The 23354-nt window shown below is 42.8% G+C and overlaps 1 protein-coding gene across 4 annotated transcripts in view; it reads left to right on the top strand.

Moving 5' to 3' along the window:
- Positions 1–23354, top strand: part of CLYBL (citramalyl-CoA lyase) — a 152886-nt gene that overhangs the window by 57245 nt on the left and 72287 nt on the right. For all 4 annotated transcript variants that reach the window (XM_072326685.1, XM_072326683.1, XM_072326684.1 and 1 more), the window contains exon 2: positions 22951–23140. In XM_072326685.1, coding sequence (XP_072182786.1) covers positions 22951–23140 — 190 coding nt within the window. The remainder of the gene's footprint in view (positions 1–22950; positions 23141–23354) is intronic.

Genomic DNA, 23354 nt, shown 5'->3' with positions numbered 1-23354 from the left:
GATTTCACCCACAGCCATTTTGTAGGAGCAGAAAATCCGACTTCCAAAAGGTCATCTTCACTTCTGCTTGACTTAAGTTGGTGAATTGAGAGCTTTGGAAGTTTCAAAGGAAACAAACCTCATTTTGAAGGATTTATCCACCCTAATTTACCCATCCCAAATTTAAAAATATATATAATAATTAAAAAAATAAATAAAATTGTGAAGCATTCTTCTGCTGGAAATGGACATAAATTTCTGTCTCTGGGGCTATCATTTTCATGTCATCAATAGTTTGTGTAAAATGTTAGACAACATCGTTAGGTAGTATTCAAAGCGTTTTAAGGAAATGACAGTGTACGTCACATATAATGCAATCTGTTACGTTTCAGGCAGACAGAAGATAATTTGCTCAAAAGATGGAGTTCTTCTTTGGGTGAAACAAGCACGTGTTTTTGCCTTGCAAAGCCATTGAGAAAACTTACTAACCTGTTCTAGATGGAGTTAGGTCAGCCAAGTCTCTCTGCTTGCTGATATAGCTGACTGATTCTTGCACACCTTAGAGGATTTTTTGCTTGCTTGTTTTAGCTGTCTTTTGACATACTGCCATTTGAAAGAACTGTGACTAGGAAAATATAACTCTGAATCAGAGAACTGTGGTTGAAACAATAGGTTTAGAGATCGGAGGACTGTTTTATATTGCACCAAAATACTTCTTTCTTATTTCTGAGAAGACTTTCTGGATTCAAACCAGATCTTCCAAAAGAGAGTGAAAAAGAAAGAAAATCTTCATGGAGTTAGCCCTGACCTATAAAAGCGCCACTCTGCAGGAGTCACAAATGGCTTTTTGGCTAAGTTCAGCAGCTCAAAAGGCTGGTACTTGTTTTGTCTCCAACTCCAACAATAGCTGTGAAGAAGAATGTCTTCTTTAAAAGTTCTGGGGATCAAGCTGCATGTTCGGCTGCTAGAGTTGCTTCTTCTAGTCCCTCCCTCCCCCCCCCCAAAAAAAAAGCGTGCTCAAGAGCCTAATCCCTCTTCCATTGAAACTGATGCAACTTTGTCTCTTCTCAGATTTTTATGGTTGACTCTATTTTGGGGCTGCTTTTTACGCTTTCAGGTTAAAAACAGGTTTCATATTTTTCTGTATGATATAAAAAATATCTAAGGGAAGGAGAAAGTAATTCATTTTTGAAAAACTCTTCTGGTTTGACAATAAGCAGTAGGAAGATTTCTACGTGGTGATTTCTACATGGCTGCAGATGGCATGAGCTCTCCCATTCTTGTTTGCAAGCTTCTGTGCTGGGGCTGTTGGCATCTCTCTCCCAGCCCTCAGGCTCCATCAGGATCTCTCTGAAGACAGTTAGGTAAAGCTGCTTTTCCATGGAATAACTGAGCTTTCAGTGAGTCTACTGGTTTGTTTCTTACAGTAGGAGTGCTTGGTTCCCAGCATCTTTCTGATGTTCTGGTGCTATACCACCTGTCAGTATGTGAGAGCTGGGCTCAGCCCCACCATCAGCCTGAAAGGGTTCAAATAACAACTCCAGTGATGCTCTGATCGTTCAGATATTTGCACTTTTGGTGGCAGGGAATTCCCTGTTCCTCCTGGTGAAACTGAGTAAGGAGTTGTCAACGACTGTTTGTGAGGCCAAAATTTACCTACACCTCAGTTCTCCCCCAAAAGGATCAGCCAAGGGAGAGAGACACAACTGGGGAGCAATTCCTCCAACCCAAAGTTGCTTATTGGATGCTCTCTGGAAACATGTTGTTCTCTTGGTTGGTAGCAATGTTTTAGATTACCAGTATGAGGTAGGATGAAATCTCCTGAATAGATGGCCTGGTTTACACTGAAGAAGTGGTGATGACACCAAAGAAAACAGTGATATCTGCAGTAGCTATGGAAGCAGAAAAATCAGCAGGCAAAATAAGTCTCATGGTTAACTGATGGGAAAGAAAGCAGAATGATCCCAGGTGTGAGATTTTCAGAGAGATGTATCTCTGAACACAAATCCTTGAGTATGTAGAGCTGTAACAAAAGTACATTTATTGCAAAGGAATGGAGAACAGACATCAAACTGACAAAATCAAATTGAACAAATTTTAAAGAGAATTATTACAAGCCAGCAATACCATTCTTATATTTCCTGCCCTGTTTTGTTAAACTTGTTCTCCTACAGTGAAGATACACTGGATGTGGGTATGCATCTCCATGTGTTTGCCTGAGCTGTGTAAAGACCGTACAACCTATTTCATGACATGAAGCAGGATAAAATTAGAATGAAGAAGGATCAGAACAAGCACAATTTGGCCTCCCTTAAGGGGCAGGGGGAGAAACCGAGCAGCACCAGGCTGTAGCTCTGGCCCGCTGCCCAGGCAGAGCTGTCCATGCCCATGGGCTGTGCCTGCCATGTCTGCTGAGGGCTGGGAGCCTCACTGTGTTCCACCCACGTTACCGGCTGGAGAGGGGAGCAGCGGGTTCCTTTTGGGGATAATGGAGCCTTTTAACTGCCGTGCCTTGCTTGATGTATGAAGGTAGATTCACGAGGAGTTCCCATAACATTTTGCTGGTGGTTTAATCATTACCGAGAGAAAAGGCTAAAGAATGCAGAGAACAGGACACTGCGCTTGTTCTTTTTTTTTTCTTTTTTTTTCTTTTTTTTTTCCAGGCGTGGTGTTTTCTTCTGTTTTTAAGAAATGCGTGTCTTTGATGAGATATTGCCACAGGCTAACGTTTTACATTTTATGTCGGCCACCTTTTGTCAGCGGCTCGTTATTGATGCCGTACTCTGTTTTAATTCACACTTCTCTGCTAATCAATTACAGCGTTTATCCATTAATCAGGTGTTCTGACAGGGTCAATAACTGCTTTTCGGGTTTGTGGGATGTTGTGTGTTACCAAGCAAGTAGCAACAGTCGGCAGAACAGCTCAGCACGGTGTTATTTCTGCAGGCCGGTGGGCATTCGGGGGAACAAACACATAACACAGCTTCTGGCCATTGCTTCAGGTTTGGGACCCCGTGTCACAAACCTCAGCTCTTTACACAATTCACCCACACTGGCCGTAGTGTGAATGCATGCGTCCACATGCGTGAGCCCGTGAATGTGCATGAGGCCAGGCCTGCCCCTGCCTGTGTGCGTGTGGATGCAGGTCAGCACCTCACAGCCCAGATATCTGCCTTGGGAAATGGGCCTGTTCAGCTGGCAGGCTTGCAGCTTGTAGAGCGGAGTAAAGCCTTGCAGGAATTAAAGTTTTTCTTTTTCATTTTAACAAGTGGTGTAGATAACAGAGGGGGCAACATTTAATTGAACAGTTACAGTTTTGGTAGTTAAGTTACCATCTATAATGATGGTAACAGGTTTCAATTATCTTTTTTATGACAGATGTACCAACATTTAATTGTTTCTCGTCAAGTGTGGAAAGAAAAGACACTTCTGTAGATTTTTCAATTCTTCTACATGTCACTTAGCTGTCTGCACCATTGTTTGAGCTCCTTTCTCTCATCCTCTTTGCAGCAATGAGTTGTGTCATTCCCTCATGATCAGCACTTTTGTTGTCTTTGTTTTTTGCTGTACCTCAGAAGTCCATCTTTTCTTTCATCTCCTTCCCATTCATGCATGAGGGAACAGTTGTGCTCTGTTGTGGGGATGTTCCGCTGGATTTCAAACAGTAGGGTTTCTTTTTATTCTCTTCTAAGTAGTACAATGGGGCTGAATGTCTGTTGCAGAATGCACACACTAATATGCCAGGTTATTTGGTTTCTAAGAAGTCAATAAAAATGCTACATTTAGGTTCAGTACTTGGCTTTTTTTTTTTTTTTTTTTTTTTTTTCTGTTTGCTTTTTGGTCTTCAGTTATAAATCTGTTTGTTTGTTTCTGGTTATAAAATATAATCCTCTATATTAAATCCAAGCGTGGAATCAACAAACACTTACGAAAAAGCATTACTGGCGGTGGGGTATTTTCACACTAGCAGATTTGGCAGACCGCGTCTTCCCCGATAAGGAAGGGAAAACTGCCGCCAAATCTAATTAATGGGGTCTGTAACAGAGAAGAGGAGAGGGAGCGGGGAGGGGGAGATGCGATCATGAGTTGGTCTTGGCAAAACTTTCCTGTTTCTTGGAGACTCAGCAAGTCTCTGCATTTAAAAGAAGGTAGCTTTAGTAGATTGGATTTTTTGGGGTTTTGTTGCGTTGTTTTGTTGGGTTTTTTTTGCCTCTGCTTGCACTTAGTTTATAAACACTCATTCAAAAGCTGCTTCACCAGCAAAAAAGCTAAAGACACAAAAAAGCTTGAGATACCTCCAGATACTTTGTTCTCATATTCAGGAACAATCTTCAAAATCCTTCTTAATGAGGTCATAAAAGAAAAAAAATCGAACAAGTGGTACTTGTGTACCTCTCTAGGATGTGTCATCGGGGTCACTTGCCACTAGGTTATCCTATTTAAAAAGGGATTGGGATAGTTCAATCAAGCATTGCATTAAGAGAGAGACTTTGATTAATTCCTTCTCTTCTCTATTGTGCTATAGATAATTTCAGTAAATTTGTGATACTTTCTTCTTAGTCGGTGTTGAGGCTTAACGTTCTTGATGCGTCATGCTGAGTATTAGCATTTATTGGGCCTATTTGGCTCTAGTAAAGAGGAGTGTAGGCTGCAGACAGCCCTCTAATCTTTGACAAGTGAGGCCATTCTTTCAACATTACCGTTATCTCAGGTCATAGAGAGAAAGTGTTTTCTTACAGGTTTGCTGCAGGAACAAATATTGCGTGTAAAGGAAGGGGAAGAATAAAAAGTAAGTAGGCTGATGATTTATTGCAGATTTGTTTTTGGAAAGTAGAGTTGGCTTTTATGCAGAAAACCACTGTTGTGAGTAGCTCGTTCCTTTTGTGGCACAATGAGATGGAGGTAAAGAAATGCAAAGCTGAGCCGCGTTACCGACATAGGCTGAAACACAGCGGAACTGCAACTTAGAGGCCAGCTGTGATTTTGTTATCTTTGTACTGTGTGAAACCTAACTTTTATTTAAAGTGCTGATCGGTTGTTGTGGGAAATTTCCTTCTTCGTTCAACTCTCTTAAGAAAATTAAAAATTAAAATAACTTGTTCTGACATTGACCAAATTGACTTATGTCCTGTTTATCAACTAGCCGTGCACATCTTTTCCCTTTAAACTCAGGCCTTTTGAATTTGCATGATATGTCACTTACTCATTGTAAAACTTTCTATCTGCACGTTGCTTGGTGTAATCTCCTTTCTCTCTCCCAGCTCATTTTGAAAACGTGTGCGCCAGTCGCTCCGGAGACTCCAGGCCCTGTTGGATGTACACATATTTAGGCACTCTTTAAAAAGTGGATTTTTGACCTGATAGACCGTAACGGCTCCCAGGGAGCCACTATGGTCATTGTGTAAATCCTTCTTAGTTTTCAGTTTACTCACTTGATATACCGTAACGGCTCTTAGGGCCGTTATGGTCTATTGTAGTAATCCAGCTGCTGCACATGCGCATGAAGCTTTTGTGCCCAAAAACCCTAGGGAAGTTCTGTGGGGAGCGGGTAGGCATGGATGGGGTGCTGCCTTCCTGGCGGGGCCAAGGGGCTGGAGGAACAACCTTACACCCTTCCCTCTGGGCTCAGCCAAAACCACAGGGTGCACAAAGGCCGGCAGCCTTCCAGCTGGGGTATGGCAAGAGAAATGGTCCTACCGCCTGGCATGGGTGCTTGAAATACCATTGGTTTTAAATTGGAGCATCCCTGAGTAAGAAGGAGCCAGTTTTTGTTTGTGCAGTTTTTTTAACGTGTGTCTGAGCTGCGTGTCAGGCTTCTGCCCAGTGGGGTTTTTGACAACTGAGTTATTGACCCTTGAAAACAGGGAGTTGTAAGTGAAAGGCTGATACAGTCGTAACTATAGCAACCCTGTCAGTGTTCCTGTAATTATTAACTTTTTTTTTTTTTAATACAAAAATTAAGAAGCTGTTTCCGTTCTCGTTGCAAACGGATGCTGCCACCACAGAGATACGCTACGCTGAAGCAGTGCGTGCCTGTAGCTAACACCAAGTACAGGCAGAGCAGGGAAAAAGCTAAGCATTGCTCACCAGTAGAGCCAAAGCCACTTGGCTTGGTCTGATGCTCGGAGCAGAGATGGCGGGCAGCTTCAGCCATTGCTTTGTGCAGAGCTGGGTGATGGCTCCATCTCCTTCCCTCACACTGGGAGAGCAGTGCCCATGCAGGCAGCAGAAGCACGGCTGTTTCTTGCAATCAGTGCCTGGGTCTGGGGACCAGCGACCATGGCAGCTCCTGGGATGTGCTCACACACTGCTCTGCAGTGCCACCACACCACAGGAGCGGCCAGACTGCCCTGAGCCACCCATGAGGGATGGTCCTAATTGCAGGCACCTGCACATCCGCCGCTAGTGACTGCATCCTTTGTTGGTCTGGGGTTTGCTTGCTCCAACAGGAGCAGCAAATGCCCATTGGGTATAAAATGGGTACACTCTGGTATTTAATGTGAGTACAGCAAATGTTTGCTGCTGCCACAAATGGTGGTCAGCCCTCCATTTTCTTGTTCCTTGGAATCCAAACTATCAATAGTACTGTATTTAATGGAGTTCCTTAATTGCTTCTGTTAAACAATCAGTTGCTAAGCTTTCCTTAGCCAGGTTTTCAGATAATGGCTTTTGTTTTTGCTTGGCCATCTGTCCCTGTATTAATTGTCCTTTCCCCCTAGCATCTACCCATAATTTTGGCAAACTGGTTCCTGAGGACAGTCTAAATTCCTCGTGCCTCATTTTCTAGTGTTGGACACCGTTACCTTTAGCGTTTCACACATTTAATGGATGTAGTTCTGGATACCGAAGACAGTTCAGTCACTTGCACCGCATGGCAGGGAGCTGAAGTTACTCTATTTCTATGCAATGTTAAATGCTGGCAAAACAATCAGAGGCCTCAGTCGAAATGATGGCTTGTTTGCAGGAGATCAGCATGCATGGCAAGTAAAAATGTTTTCCTGCTTTCTCTGCCGAGTGAGGTGACAGCTCACAGCCAGAGGGTTTCAGAAGAACTTCCTCTGGGTTCAGCACTGAAGTTCTCATTTTGTTTCCACTCTGAATTCTGAACCTCCATTTGTTCTGCCTGGTTTGCACAGCTTTGTCCCTAATCTTTGACTGCAAAGCTGCTGAGCCAGGCCCTGGCGCAGAAGGGTGCTCAGCCAGGTGATATTTCTGGGGTGCTCAGCTCAGCCCATTCCTATTGTGCTCAGCTACTTAGCTGAACCAGGACTGTTCTGGTTCCTTTTTCTTCCAACCCCCTCCCCTCTACCTCTACCCTTCTTTCTTGCTTCCTCCTTCCTCTGCTTCATCCTCCAAAACTTCTGCCAGGCTGTCCATGTTTTCCTTAAGTGATGCATTTGGTTGCCCTGAGTTGAAACATTTCCTCTTGTCTCTGGAGCTGTGTTAAGAGGTTCCTCAGGCCCTGCTTTTCATTGATGCTTCCCTCACCATAATCTCCACTGACTTGTCACACACTTTTAATATATCTTTTGACCTTGGTTCCTGCTTGCTCTCTAGGTGTGTTCCTACCCTGGCTCCCTTCCTGCATCGCTGACTGATGGTTTGGTTTCTGCATTTCAGTCACACTTTTCACTCTACTGTGCTCCTCCACAGTTCCCCCAGGCCTTCTACCCTGGTGGCTCAGCTGGGGCCACAGCCTGCCACCATCTGCCTCCCTGCTTGCACAAAACCCATCATTCCCCTTGGGGTTCTTCACAGAGATACTACATATCTGTCACCTATTTCCTTTCCACTTGGACCAGAGTCTGGCTCTCCAGCCACCTCCTTTGCTTTGCCTTGCCTCTAGAGCCATGGCTGTGTACGGATGGCTTTGGACCATGTGTCTATGCTGCCCAGTTTTCATCACCTCATCCTTCTGCCAAACCTAGGTTTCCTGAAGCTTTTTATTCTCTTTTTAGAGAATAAAGCATGTAGATGCTTTTTAGTCTTCTTCTTTACTGGTCCTCAAATATTTACAGTCTTAAAAAGTCCTTCATCATCCCTATATCTGCAGCCACCCTTATACTCCTAGTGCTGTGTTAAACACTTATGTGTTAGTTGCTTCTTGAAAGCAATAGGAATAGTGTAATCAAAGCATGTTTTGAATCAGGGCATAGCAGTGTCGAGCCCTCACTTGCCTCTCAAGACTCTTATGTCTTAGCTCTTCATGATTCAGTTCATCCAGGGCTAGAACTTGTCTTCTGTTTGAGGTTTTTTGTTGTTGTTGTTGTAACTTGTTTATTTTTAATAGACTGCATTTTTAGAGAGTTTAGGAAATAATAAAGCGGAATATTTCAAGACTGGTATACTGATTCCATAAAACTTACAAACTGGCTATTATTTTTCAAACTAATACAAGAATATACTCTTAAAGCACCTACTAATATTTATTATATCCTTTTTGTGGATCAAAACCTAGCAGCATCCCTGGAAAGCTTAAGTTAGCTAATGTGACTCTTACCATGGTGGAAAAACAGTTTATATTATAACTGTTTGGGACAGGAACAGAGGCAACATATCTTTCAAAGACCAAAAGTCATAACAGCGTTTGTTGAAAGAAAAAGCAGTGTTTAAGGCCAGATTGCACCAGATTTTTTTCTTTGAGTGTACTGAGCGCTGGGACTTATCTTTTAGAGTACGCAAAATGTCTGGCAACCAAACTCTTCTTCTGAAGAAGTAATGGTTGTCAGATGTTGCAAAGGAAATAACTTATATACAGTGTCAGTAGCAGTGGTAATTACCTTTCAACTTTACCCTAAGCACGTATCCTGTCAGTGCTCTGTCCTGTGTACAGGGGAATGCCAACACTGTGAGGAGGACTCCCAAGCATCAAGCAGGAGCTCAGATAGAAAAAATCCACCCTTCCTTTGGCCTGAGCACTGTCATCTGGCTATATTATCCGAAGTTATCTTCCCAACTATTAATGTATAGTGGCATACTGTTGATCACACAGCCCCTAGATTCCTTCCTTGCCCTACAAAACAATCAGAGCAGGGACAAGGGAGGATATGAGGTCATCATCTTCCTTGTTTAATGGCTAAAAATGCTAAGCTCTAAGAGACAGAAATGAAGGAGTGTCATTTGTGCGAAATGCCTGGTTGCTTGCTTTGTTCTGGTGGGGATCTGGTGAAGACAGAATGCAGTAACATTAAGGGCAGAGCTGCTTTGGCTTCTTGAGGTGTGTCTTCAGCATTCAGCAGCTATAAACCTGTGGGATCATACCTGTACTTGCAAGGTACGTGCGATGCCTTCAGTGTGCTATGCAAAGAACAGCAGCACTGTGAAGGATAGCCATTGGCATCAGAATTGGTGGTGGGACAGCCTCCCACCAAGGGCTCCTGTAGCACCGGCGTACTGAATAATTCCCTGTAGAATTCCCAGTTTAATAACATTGTTGGAGATGTGGTAAAAGGCAGGTTGGTTGTTTTGTGTTTGTTTGTTTGTTTTTTCCCCAGAAAAGTATTTGAGACTAAAAAACTGTGGGAAAGAGCACTTTTATTATATATTGATTTACGGAAGAGAAATTTTTTTTGCCACTTTCCACTGATACATGCTATTGTAGTATTATGCCATATTAAATGGTTTTATATGCATGCAAATATAAATATATCTAGACTTATGTGTGAATAAATAAATAAATTGTAAATGTAGATACATATGCGAGTAAATAAATACATAAACATAAGCATGCATGCAAATAAATGAATGCTTACTTCTGACTGCCGTAGTTACAAGTAAACAGCCAACTTTACCTTTAAGGCAGGATATCCTACTGCCTTTCCCATGTCTCAGATTTTCAGTAATTCAGTTTATAGGTGTATTGTTAATTACATATTTGTATTGTTTTAAAGACTCTTATGAGGTAACTTTTTTTTTCCATGATTTCATCCAGAGCAGGTGAGATTTTTGTTTTGCATTTTCTCCCAAATCAAATTCTCCAAAGAAGGAAGAAATCCTTTACTTTCTAGAAATGTTCAGGAGAAGTGGCTATGCCATGCCATTTTGGTTTGTTAGGTTTTTTTTTTCTTCTTTTTTCAGTGCATCAGATGCTAATCTCTGACAACAAATCTCGCTGCCACTGAGACATTAGCTCAACTAAAATGTTATTCAGGGAGATAAAAGTTGAAAGTCCCTGACATTCCTCCTATCAGCAAGGAAACAGATGACGATGAGCAAGGGGTTATGTGAGACTAAAACCAGTGTTCGAAACCATCCAAATAGCACATATATAACCTCAGATTTGAGAATCGTACTTAGCGAGAACATTTCAGTTTGATTCATAGCACTCTTCAGTACTTGCACGACTATTTTCTGCCTCCTTTTCAATCCTTCATTTGTTTCTTAATGTTAGTACAGATAACTGATCTGCTCTGTAGAATTAAAATGTATCTCAACATAATTTCACTTTTTTTTTCTCTACTGAAATATATCTCAGGTGATTCCCAATTAAAAATAAAAAAAAAAGAAAAAAGAAAGCATGAAAAAAATAGGCTGATTTGGGAATGTGGTACTTTCCCCCCTCTTTTTCTAGTACAGGATAGGAGGCACATGCTCACTAAATATCTAATTTCTGTAATTCTGAGGCTATATTTGTGACAGAGGTCATTAAAGAAGATCATTGGTGGAAAAAAAACAACCATGATGTCTCTACATGTTTTCACAGGGAATTTTTTCCACAAATTTATATACCAGAGAGTTCAAAGAGTCTGTATGTCGTTTAGTTTCGATACAGATGTTCAGTGGCATAACGCTGACTTACAGAAACACAGCTGCTCATTTAAAATGCCATAAAAACAGTTAAATGGAGGTAGACCTAATCCTGTTTCTCCGTACAGGTTTTATTTCCATGTAATTCAGGACTTTTGCTTATCTACTGTATGTGAATGTTAGAAACCTAAAGGAATTTTCTTTATTTGTGCAATGGAGGCAATATGTTTTTCTAATCTCTAAATAAGTCCTGCATCGAGACTTTGGGGAGCAGAATTCTAGCTGATGGGGCAGTGACCCCTTCTCCTTTTGATCAGTCCCTTCCCTTGATCTCTGAAATTTAGGTTTAAGGCTGGTGATGGTGATGGCAGTGCGTACTGAAATGTAGGAGCGTGGGAAATCCCCGCTTAACAAAATGGCGGTGTTTTGTGGGAGGGGTCATCTGGTGGAACAAGGCCATTGGGGAGGAGAGCAGCTTCGACTCCCAGTGTTGCCTTAGTTTCAGCTGGCTTTTTGTGTTCTCACTGACCATAGTCAATAGATGCTGTAGCAACCTCAGCCATGCAAGCCATCTCACCTGTGAAATACAGATAAGAAGCCCCCACAGAGCCTGTAATGCAAGGCCTTGCCCTCACTCCTGCACAGAGCCAGGCTCACCAGGTGTTTCCAAGGCCCAGGAGGGGCTTCTTGCTGCACACTGAACTTCTTCTTTTTCTTTTTTTTCTTTCTTTTTTTGTTTGTTTGTGTGTGTGTGTGTGAAAACAAACCCACAGTATTTTGCAGAGGTTTTCAACCCGTCTCTCTTCTGTTCTTGGTGAATTGTGGAACTCTAGGCCATGATCAGTGACTGACTGACTATCAAATGGGATGGGGCTTACTGCATGGAAGATCTGCAGAGGGGATGGGGTCATGCTTTTATGGCCATTTAAAGACTCCCAAGATGTGGTGAAGCTGATAGGGAGAGTTCTGCAAGAATGTTTAGAGAGAACTAAATGATAAAAGTAGGTCCTTCTCATCCAAGTGGGCTCACCTCTTCTGAGCCTTCGGTGACCTGCCTGGATGGGGAGGAAGATTATGACTGCTTTCCCCCTTGAAGGGTGAACCTGGGGCTCTAACCACTCCATATACACACCCTTTTGGAGGCAGGACCTGACCTGGGTCAGTAGAGCAAGGGAGCTCCGACCCTTTTCAGGTGGAACTGGTGCATTCTGTGCAAAGCTTGTCCCTCATGCTGGAGTGCTTGGTGACTGGAGGGGTCTGGGCCTGAAGAACGGTGTAGGCACTAAATATATTATTTCCAAGTTCCTAACTTTACCAAGGAGACAGTTTTCAAGGGATGAGTCTGTGTTAAGAGTTGGTGTGCCTGTTTCCATATAATAGAAACATTCTTCAACTGGCTGTGGGGGTGATGAAATGGAATCAATAGCTGTCAACTATTTTATCCTTAGTTTCACAGTATTTGCCATTTCCTTCAAGCCTAACATCCTAAAATCTATCTCTCTCTTTTTCTTTCTTTTTTCTTTCTCCTTTAATAAAACATCTGGCTTCATTTATAAGGGAAAAATACAGACCAGGGGCATAAGAACTAACAAATAACACTTCATGGTGCATTTTCAAGCGCTGAATTTTTTAATGCAGTCTCGCAACATGACGTCACATTCTTTGTGATTTTTCAAATTACTGATACCGTTAGCAGATAAAAAATGAATGGCTTTTTTGAGAGGCATGTGGGATAATGGGAAGCTATGGAATAAACAAACAAATGGAAGAAAATGTAGGTGTTTATGTTTTCATTGTAGCTGTACAAAAGCAGTAATAATTTTAACACTTGTAGCGTAGCAAAAGAAAATAAAAAAGCAGAAGAACAAGTAAAGACATCAGGTAATAAAGCTTTGCCAGGTGCTTATTTACTGGAGATCAGGAAATTTTTGCAGTCTCCATAATGTTGCTTAGTCCCACCATTGCTACTAATTTAGCGTATTTTAACTTCAGATAATTGAAGAGAGACATAGTTTAAGGCCTGAAAACGTAGAAGTCAAAATGTGGAGGCCATCTCTGCTGTCCTTTTAAATTAATAAAATGAGATCTGCCCTAAAGTAGTAGGACTGGGAATATTATTGCTACTACCAGAACTGCCATGGAAAGGTTCCCACATTTTGTTTAAGTTAAATAGAGATAGAGGCATAGAAAATTCATTTGATCTTTTATAATGTTTTCATGGTTAATAAGATTTACGTATGACATTTTTGTATGATTAAAAGTGCTGGAATTTCATTGCAGTAGACATTAACTCCTGTGATTGAAGTTAAGTGAGATTATTTTTTTTTTATAGCTAATCAAGAGTTTAACAACCTCTGGGGCATTTGAAGAAAACGTTATACTGTACTTAACGAACATTACACTACAAATAAGAGTGATATCTCCGTAATTAAAACAGTCTGGATATTGCTTAATGAATGTTTTTCTTATCTTAATGTATAGGCCATAAGGATTCATGTAGTTGCCTTTATTAACTTGTGGAGTTAGTTAAAAAGCTGGTTAAAACAGTAAGTCCATATCGGGTCAATATAAAATGCTTATGTAGGGATTTCATTGCTCTTATAAATCTGACTAGTTAAAAAATAAACACAGCTGCTTGTTTGTGCCATCCCGAGCCGTGCTGCAGCATGGAATTTCTGCCTGTAGACTTTTCTAAATTAAGTCTTGCCCCAAACACTGGGCTATTTGGGAGTGTTCTTTATCATCTCTTTAGGAAATAGTTTAGAATTTGCTCCACACTGAAATCCAAAAGCAGAGAGTAATTGTTTCTCAATTATTACAACAGCGTTTGCTGGGAAACTAACAGCAGTGTGTGTTTGTTCTTTCTCCTATCGTATTACGTCAGCTTTCACACAATTATTTACGTTTAATGTAATTACAGTGTATTTTAGTTTATGGTTGCACTGACCGTTCTTCAGCAATTTCATATTTACTAATTGCTGGCTGAATTTTTCTTCTCCACTCAGCTGTCTGGCACAGAAACAAAGCAGAACTGATGTAAAATGAGGCTTCAATCTGAAGTGCTCAGCAAAACGTAGATCATATTTTTGCTTTTCATCAGGTTCTGAGAATAACACACAGTTTATTTCCCAGTTGAGAACCACTGCCTTTATGTTGTTAAAAAGATGTTCACCAGCTGGATTGCATCTGCAAGCTTCCGAGTCTCGATTTTGCACCAGTCTCTGTCCCGAAAACATAAAAGAGGAGGTTGACCTACAAATAGCCTACAAATACATATTGAAGAGTTTCAGCATCCCGAATGAATCCTCAGTCCTGCAGGCGCTTCAGCACATGGGCAATTGTAGGTGTTTGACGAGTCCTTTTGATGTGTCTGGGCAGAGCACATGCTTGAGCAGGTTTACAGGAGCAATCCCAAAATGCAGAGAAGACTGCGATATGGTTTTGTTTCCCCTGAGTAGTAAAAGTGTCTGTGCTTTATTTAGTGGCGCAATTTGCATATACTTCTAAGTAAAAGCACGGGAATCACTGAGCTGTTGGTGCACGGCAAGTGTAGTATGCCGTAACTTGTAAATCGACATGACATACAGCCTTGTTGGTGAAAATTCCTCAGAAGTACGAAGGAGACCTCATTCTGTGAAACCGCCTCACCTCAGCAGAAATTAGAGAGAATAGAACCAGTGACAAAGCATCTGAAATCCTCAAAGACTCAAAGCGTGGGGCAAATGTCTTCCTTCTGACAGCTTCCCTGGTATATTGATACCGACTCTCCTTTGCCCAGCTGCTTCATTTAAATATGATCAGGCGTGTGTTTTTTGTAATTTTATTGTAAGCACAACCTGAATCCAAACTGTTTTCAGGGCTGGCCCTGTTTGCTGTTATCTCTTGCTGTGCATCACTGCATTTCTGACCCCGCAGCTCTGGTGCAGACAGCTGCTCTGGCTGCAGCACCACAGTGCTCCATCGGGGCTGATTTCACCAAGTGCGCGCTTCTTATTTTATGTGGAATTTGTTAGCAGTCTTTGGCTGTGGCTGTTTGGGCCTGGGACGGTAATGACAGTAATTAGCACCGATTTCCGAATCTCTGTCTTGGTGTTGGCGCTTGGCACACATGCAGGACAGCTGTGCGAAGTAGAGAGGGGAATGGTGAAGAAAAGGGATGAAAAACATCTTCGAGGAGAAAAAAAAGCTCTGTCCAAATGCTGTTACCCATTTTCATGTCTGTGTGTGTGCATAGGGTTGTGGTTGGGTGAGTTTGGAAGCATTCTGACAGTTAGCAGCAAGGTCAGTGTCCCAGGGCAAGCCAGAGAGAAGAATGTGAACACACATTCACTGACAAGACAGGGGTGTTTGGGTGTGACTGCCCAAAGAGAGCATCTCCTCAAAACTCTGCTTTTCTGCAGAGGCCACTTCTCTGAATAAAAACACTGATTTGCTCTTGTTTTGTACTCGCCTCCTAAGGCAAAAACTGTACACTGGGTTTTCACCAGCAGTTCGTGGGTAATATATGCCCCATCCTCCTCCCAAACTGGAGGATACTCGGTTTCAGAAGCCCTGTTTATTCCTTGGTGTCACACAGCCCTGAGCACGCTTTGGTTTGTACACGACAGTGACAAACTAAAACAAAGCAGAAATCAGTGCCATATACCCAAAGTCATCCCTTTTACATTGCCACACGTGTCTTCTTATGGCTGATCTCACTTGCAGTCCTTTCTGAGCCTCCTGACGATGTACTGCTGAGCCTTTCTCCTTATAGTGGGATGTTTTTGAGATTTAAAATGGGTTGTCATTTCACTGCAATTCTGTAAGAAATGTGTCGTGCAAGAGCTTCTGTCCGGACATCACGTGGCTAAACAGAATCTCCCAAAATATCTGTGCAGGGTTGTGGATTAAAAATGCAAAGAATAAATAACATTAATTAGCTAAATGAAATCACCTGCAATTTACCTATAGAAACTGAAACTTCAAAATGTGATGCGACAGTGCCCTACTGGCATGACACATTGCTGAGAGGTATCCACATGGAATGAGGGGAGCGGCCCATTCACCACGTGTCACGTATGTTACAGCTCCCCAAGACAGGGCACCAATTAACCTTGGGTGACAGCAGCACACACACACAGCCACGAATGCACACAGGCTTTCCCGTGTGAGCAGCCTGTCGCTGTTAGTGGCAAGCAGCCCTGTCACCATGACCCGGTTCTTTAAATCTTTTTAAAACTCCCCTATTAACTCCAAGAGGTGTCACACCGCCGTCTTCCTCAAAAATGAACTGGTTTTGCTGCCTTAAAAATTCAAGGCATGAGTAATGGGAGCAGCCCGCCGTCCTCTTCCTGCCCCCAGCCTTATTTGACCATTCTGAGCAGAGAAGAGAAACCCCTCCTTCAGTCACAGTGACTCAGGGCATGGTGAAGCTGTGAGTGAACCAAAACAGCGGGGTCAAACGTGGTTGAAAGAACACGGAGAGGGTAAATAAAAGGTCATTTTTTTCTACTTTTAGTGCCGGTGGGAGGAGAAAGTTTGGTTAACTATTTAACCTGTGATAGCCTTTCATCATTTTATGGCTTAAGGGTCTGTGGTTTCAAGCTTTTGTCAGTGAGTTACTGGTTTGTGCTCGATCTGTGCCGAGGCCAGGCTCTGGTTTCCAGTGATACGACTCACATAGGTTCACTGGGGATAGGAAAAAACCTACAAACAACATCTGGCAGCACACATATTCTCTTAAGTGACTCGCCAGAAACTTTTGCTGTGGTTCTCTGTTTGCTCTGAACACTGAGCTTCTTTCTTCTCCCCACTTCTCTACACCACCGTTTCTTTTCCCATCAGAGATCTCCATCCCCAGGTCATTTCCCGCTGGCTTTGAGGTACAAGGTTTCAGTGCCCAGCCTGCCTTGGCCATCACTGCCCTGGGGTCTCAGGCCACCCAAACCCCGTTGCCCAGTTTCTCTGTGCCCCATGCTGTCCCCCCATTCTGCCCCTCCTGGAGTCTGCAGTTCATCCTTCCCTGGGCATGTCCTCAGCCCAATTGCAGGATCCCTCGTGGCTCTCTACACGAGCTTTTAGGGTAATTCTTTTGCCTTCTCAAGAGCCGAGAGAGGGGGGTCCCGCTCCCATCTTGGCTCCTGCCTTCTTACACCTGTACAGCTCCATCAGCGTCAGGAGCATTAATGGTAGCTGTGGGTTGCTGGGAGATCGCACCAGCCTTACTGGGGACTTGAACGGCGGCCAATGGCTCTTTCGGGATACCTCGACTTCTCAGTAGATCTGCTTTTTGAAAGTCCCAAACCACGGGAGAAAGCAGAGTTGGGGGTTTGAAGGCTTTCTTAATTTTCTTTCTTCCTTCTTTTTTTCTTTTTCTTTTTCTTTTTCTTTTTCTTTTTCTTTTTCTTTTTCTTTTTCTTTTTTTTTTTTTCTCTTTTTTTTTTTCTTTTTTCTTTTTTTCTTTTTTTCTTTCTTTTTCTTTTTCTTTTGGAGCGTCCGGGAAACGGCCTCAGTGGGATGGGAACAAAAGAAGAAATCAAAATGTAAAGCGGAGCGTTTGATGTGTTGATCAGCCGCAGTTTTGATTTTAGCATAATTGGATCACCGTTAGCGGCAGTTGTTTAGGCGAAGTGCCTGGGTGCAGTCGTGCCTTTCTCGGCAGCGGATATCCCACGCCTTCTCTTTCCGAGTGAGCCCCGCTCCCCCCCCAGCAGCAAAGCGCAGGCGGCGCAGCCCTCACTTTGCTGCCGGAGCCCCGCTCTGTGCCCGCACGGCGCTGCCCAAAGAGCCTCGTGTTTTCCGCCCGAGAAAACGGTGCGCTTTATTTTCCCCGTGTTAACTTCTCAACGATCGCGGGGAATTTGTTCTTTTCCCGTTGTTGTTGTTTTTCTTTTCGGTGGGGTTTTGTTATTACTATTATTCTTATTACTCTTTAAAAGTGCGGCCCTTTTCTCTTTCCTCCCTTTTCTCTCTTCTTGATATTTTTATTTCCCTTTTATATGGAGACTTGTAGGTTTTGTCACTTCAAACGTTCGCTGGTCCTCCTCTTTTCTTCTGCTTTACAATACGCACTAGGAGATTTTTTTCTCTCTCCTTCTTCTTTTTTTCTTTTTGCATATTCCTCCCCTTTCTCTGTGAGATATTGTCGCTGACCAAATTTAAAACACTACAGTATTTAGGATCCCCGCGGTGCCATTTGAAGTATTTGGACCTGGAAAATGCCCCAAGCAATAGCTACCTGAATTGCTTTTAATTACACAATATAGCTGCATCATTTTACTTCAGATTCTTTTTGATTGATGCTGTAAGGCAATTGTAACCATGGATGATGGGATTAAGTGCCTCTTGAAGTGACTTTAGCTTCTTGTGGGAACAAAGGGAAAGAAGAGAACACTTAGTCCCTTTTGGAGAGAACAGCCTTTTTTCACTTGCTATATAAAGAAATACAATTAACAAACATTATCCCCAGAGGTGAATTGAAATGTACGTGCAGACAATAACTGCTCTTGACTGCAATTAGACATATATGATCCGAGGAATTTTGGCCATTCATTAGCGCTAATTGTTTGAGAAACAAACCCACAGAACAAATGATTAAAATGTTAGTGCCATAACCGGGATTATTAGCATGTGTGATAAAATGCATGCGCTGCAGCTGTACCAATAAAACTCTCGGGCAAGTCGCTTTGATTTGACGAACGCTTGGCTTGGCTGTGAGCTGCTCGTATTTGCACAAGGCCTGCTGATGTTTATAACAAACAACTTCTCGCTTCTTTTCTTAATTAGAAAGAATTACCATGCAAATTGGGGCGCTTTGTAATCTCGCGCAACTCGGCCTTTGTCTTCGGTGGATCGTTTGTGCGTGTTGGGGAGCTGCTCCCTTGCAAATCAGACGTAGTCAAACCGCTGTATTTAATTTGTGTGGGCTTCCTTTTTTCTTTTTTCACACATCAAACAATTAGCTGGAGGAGACTTCGCTATGTCAGCTACGCTGCGTTCAGGGTCGCTTCTTATGATCCTTAGAAACTTGTTACCAACACCATGCTGTAGGAGTAAAGAGCTGGTCTACCAGCTCTATGGGTATTTTCCCATCTGTTGGGCACGTGATGCAGTAAAGTTTCTTCTAGGATGATTGGGTCTGGCCAATAAACACAGAGCGCAGATGCAGGCTCATCTTGAAAACAACTTGTGGAAGTGCTTTACTTTCCATGCTGCAATTTGTTGGCTCCAATGAGGAGGCACAGGTGTGTACCATTCAGTGTACGTGTGAGCATGAGCAGTGCTGGAATATGAAAATGCAGTGTGCCTCAGGGGCATCTCACTAGTTGTCCTTCTGTATGGCTGCCATCCCAAAATATAGTGTCTCTCAGTCATCCAAGTGCTTTTGTTTTCTCCTTTCTGAGGATGAGCTATTTGCTCTTCAGAGAAACTGCTCACTCATAGAATCAAGGGTAACTTTAATTTGTCGGCTACTTTTATATATTTGAAGTAGACTTCGTTAGAATGTTATGTTTGCAGAAGAAATGTGCCTTGATCACCAAGACCCACAAGCATTCAGCATGCTCCTGGATGCCATGGATGGAAATATGCTGAGGTAATACTATGCACTGAGCATTACTCAGTAGCCTAGTCCGTGTTTTAACTTAGAGTGCTTAATGGAAGAAACACTGTCTTAGCATATTCACCTGGCTTATGTCTGTGTATTTAGTTTTAAACACAGTCAAGCTTAGTTTGAATCATTAAAATACTTGCAGTCGGCAGAGGTGTAAGATTTTCTTCCTCTTTACAGCACGGGATTGTAACAAATCACATTTCCCCTTTAAAAAAGCAACCACACTGAGGATGTTCTCACTCCATCAAAATAACAGAAGATGGTGATCAAGATAGTATTTGCTGCCGGAATAGCTAACTGTTAGTATGCATGCCACTGTCAGATTTACAAGGTTCTGTAGGCAAGTGGATTCTGTTGTGGAGCTGCTTCTTCCTGGGCAATTCGTTCAGTTGCAGAACATAACATTTGGCTATGCAGCACATAAGTGCAGTGAGATTGGGATTTGTTGAAAACCATTTGGCAAAATAATAGCATCTTTCCAGATGTTTATTGCAGTCACACCTAAGCATCCTTGATAACAAGTCTTATTTTGCACTGACATTTCTAGAGCTCTTCGTTTTGGGAGGAGAACATGTTGTGATGGTCAGCCAACAGCAGCTCCTTCCATTTACTCCATCTTCAGCCAAACATCCTGAAAAAGCTGCGTAATGTTTCATAAGACTATTCATTTGACAAACTGTCAATGTATTTGTCACGGGTTACCCTAAAATCTACCGGCACCCAAGACAGGGGTATAGACGGCCTGCAGGGCCGCTATCCCAAAAGGAAAAGAAAACAGGGAAAAAGGAAATAAATACAGCGGCAACGATCTAAGGAGGCACACTATTTTACTAAATACTATATCGGAATACAGAACAACACAATATAATGCAATATAATTGGAATTAAGGCCAACAAATCAAGTAAAATAAGAGAGAGTGAGTCCCGAAACCGAGAGGCCTACTGTAACTCTAGGCGAAACGGCTGGAACGCTTCCACACACTCCCCCATGGCTGGCAGGATCCGAGAGAGCGAGTCCAGCACTGAAGTGAGATTATATAGTCCTGGTCATATGACTGACCGTGGTGCTCCCTGGGACATGTAGTCTTCTTTCTGTGAGCAGCAGATTCGTCAAAATTATCTATGCTTAACATGATGTTATGATGTGGAATACTGATAGCAAAATTACAAAATTGCAAAACCATGACAGTATTTTTCTAATGCTTTGTGTCCCAAGAAGGCTGCTCTTTGAGGCCCTGGGGCTGCAAGTTGATTTCTAACACTGAGACCCAGTAGGTTCATGGATTAAACCTGCTGCAACTTGAGGGGGTGCCACGTTGCCACCCCATCTAGAGCAATGTTCATAGACCTGAGTGGGGATATGTAGCTAAGGCTGCTCTGCGGGCAGTGAGGGTTTAGATGTGTCAGTGTGTGACAGGAGATAGGTCTCCTCCTTATATGCCCTGAGGTCATGGTTTTAGCCACTTCTGCCAGGGTAGGGTGGGCTTGGAGGGCTGGTGGGAAGCAATCTAAGGGTGCTCCGGGATCTGCTTGCCTGCAGGAGTTAACTATTAATGGTCTGAGCTCTTTGACTTCTTTGTGCCTTTGGGCACTACAAAGTTGAAGCCATCGGAGACAAAAAACGGGAATGAATCACTTTTATCCCCTCATACTTGTCTAGTGAAGGACTGCAGACTTATTTACTGACCTCTGTGTCACACTGAAAAAAGACCCTTCGCTCTTCCACTTCCTCCTTGCTCTTCCAAAGTGTACTACTGCAAGAAAACAATGAGATTAAGCAGATTTAACTAGCAGCCACTTGAGTTACCTCAAGTTGTGTCATCACCCCCCTCTTCAACACAAGGCTGGGAATGTGGAATGGTTTGTAGGAGATGAGCAAGGAAGGTGCTCAAGAGAAACTCAGCTGGTGTTGATTATCAAGATCTCCAACACCCATATCATGGAGCTCCTGTGGCTGCAGATAAGATTTACTAATGAGGGGAGTGGCACAACTTGTAATAAATAGTGAAGCGTTTCTGTTTAACAGCAAAGCTACCATGTTGCTTAGGTTTAGATACGTTACAAAGGAGAGATTGCTGTGTGATTTTTGTGGGCTCATCAAGCTAGCCCACCCAGGATAGGCTGAGACCTAGCAGAGGCGATGCTGGAGTAATTGTCCTTTTGTGATTAGTTTGCTGAGATAAAATACAATTAAAGCTTTCTTCATGTTTTTAATTCAAGATCTGTCTTTCAGGATGCCAAGTCTGGGGGAAGGGAGAATGCAGTGGAAGGGTTAGTTGAGAAAGCAGTCTGTCAGAAAGGCATCACTTCGGCTCTGATGTAGACTGACTGAACTCATTTCCAGGTGTTTGAGAGGGTTAGTCACTTTGGAGAAAAGCCTCGTGTGCACGTAGCTGCGTGTTATTCAGATGTAGCGACCTGGGAAATATTATTAAGAGGGACATAAGAAAATGCATGGGTCCCTGACATGATGTGATAATGACATATTCAGTGTGGTGCTGGAAAAGCTTTGCATTATTCAAAGTGCTGAATAATATACATGATAATGCATAATGGTGCTGGATTATGGTAGGATTATTTTGTGACTTATAAGTGGCTTGTGCACTGGCTATGAAGATGAGTTGTGTTATTCTGTCCTCGGTTTTGATGTAGCAGAAAGTGTCTGAGGGGTACGGCTTGAAATAGGTGGAAGCAGTGCTAGGGTAGGGCAAGGCTTTTTTTGAAAGGCCATGAAACACAGCGATGCTGTCCACAAAATATTTCTCTGTGCCTGTAATTATGGAGCAATGCAAGCTCCCTATTGTGCTCAAGGGCAGCCTCCCCCAGCAGCCCTGCTGCCTCTGAACACAGCCCCAGATTTGGGGTGGGTAGGCCACAGCCTCACCAGGAATGATCAGCATGGAGTGGAGTCCATCACAAACCCATCGCTTACAACCATTCAGATGAAGTCCACTCAAGCCTTGTGGCACAGCAGGCTCACACCTGTGCTGAAATGTGGGGCACGAAGCCTTTATAAGCATGAAGAAATTCTGTGGCCAACTGGCCTGCTGATGCTGCTGGTGGGCTTGTGAGCTCTGCTGACGTTCCTGGTTTTCCTCGTTTCCCTTTCCATCCATTTTGCTTATTTAAAATTTGCATGAAAGTGCATTTGTTGAAATAATACTAAGGTTGCAAAATCAACCTTGCAAAATGGTGTTTGTTTAACCAGCCTTCCTTCTTCGATCACAGCATGCCATCCAGCTCCTGCAGCACATGTGGCAGGGAGCAGCCCCTGTCTTAAAGTGGCCCTGACCTGCTCCCAGCACAGCCTGTGGCAGAGTCCCACGGCAGAGAGGAAAAATTAAATGAAAACCTTTCTGTATTTAGTGCTTGTCATGGGGCACAACACAGGCAGCGCAATTAAGGCCACGTGGATAACCTCAGCCCTGACATTCCTTCGGTTCTGGGTGTTATAGTTCGCAACTATAGTGTTGGAGGTTTTATACCATAATTACCTTTAATACTGATATCTCCCTACCTTATTGCTCTTCCTGAGAAATAAAATTAAAAGACCCCTATCTAGATAGGGAAGTTTCGTTTTTAAGATATTGTCAAGTATTCTTTAAGGAGCCTAATTTCACCTTTATCCTTTACAGGCTGAGTTCTTCTCTGCCAGCTGGTGTTCCCAAGCTCAGCTATCACTTTGCGTCATCTCACAAGTACATTCCCAGGAGAGCTGTGCTGTATGTACCTGCGGATGATGAAAAGAAGATACAAAAAATCCCATCACTAAACGTTGATTGTGCGGTGCTGGACTGTGAAGATGGTGTGGCTCTGAACAGAAAGGTAATTAACAATTATCTGTGCGATACAAACGGCGCTAACTAGAACGTGTGGGCAAATATTGCCTTTGCCTTGCGGAAGTGGCGATCAGACAGACAAAGATAAATCTTAAGATATACAAAGTAAAGTGGTAGTGATAGGTTTTATGGAGATGTTGGAGAACGTGCTTACCCAGAATTGCAAGAGATGGTCCCTATGAGGGAAGTGAGTTTTGAGG

Source organism: Excalfactoria chinensis, chromosome 1, assembly GCF_039878825.1.
Source record: "Excalfactoria chinensis isolate bCotChi1 chromosome 1, bCotChi1.hap2, whole genome shotgun sequence".
In the NCBI taxonomy this organism is placed as follows: domain Eukaryota; kingdom Metazoa; phylum Chordata; class Aves; order Galliformes; family Phasianidae; genus Excalfactoria; species Excalfactoria chinensis.
This window is presented reverse-complemented; position numbering and strand designations above follow the sequence as displayed.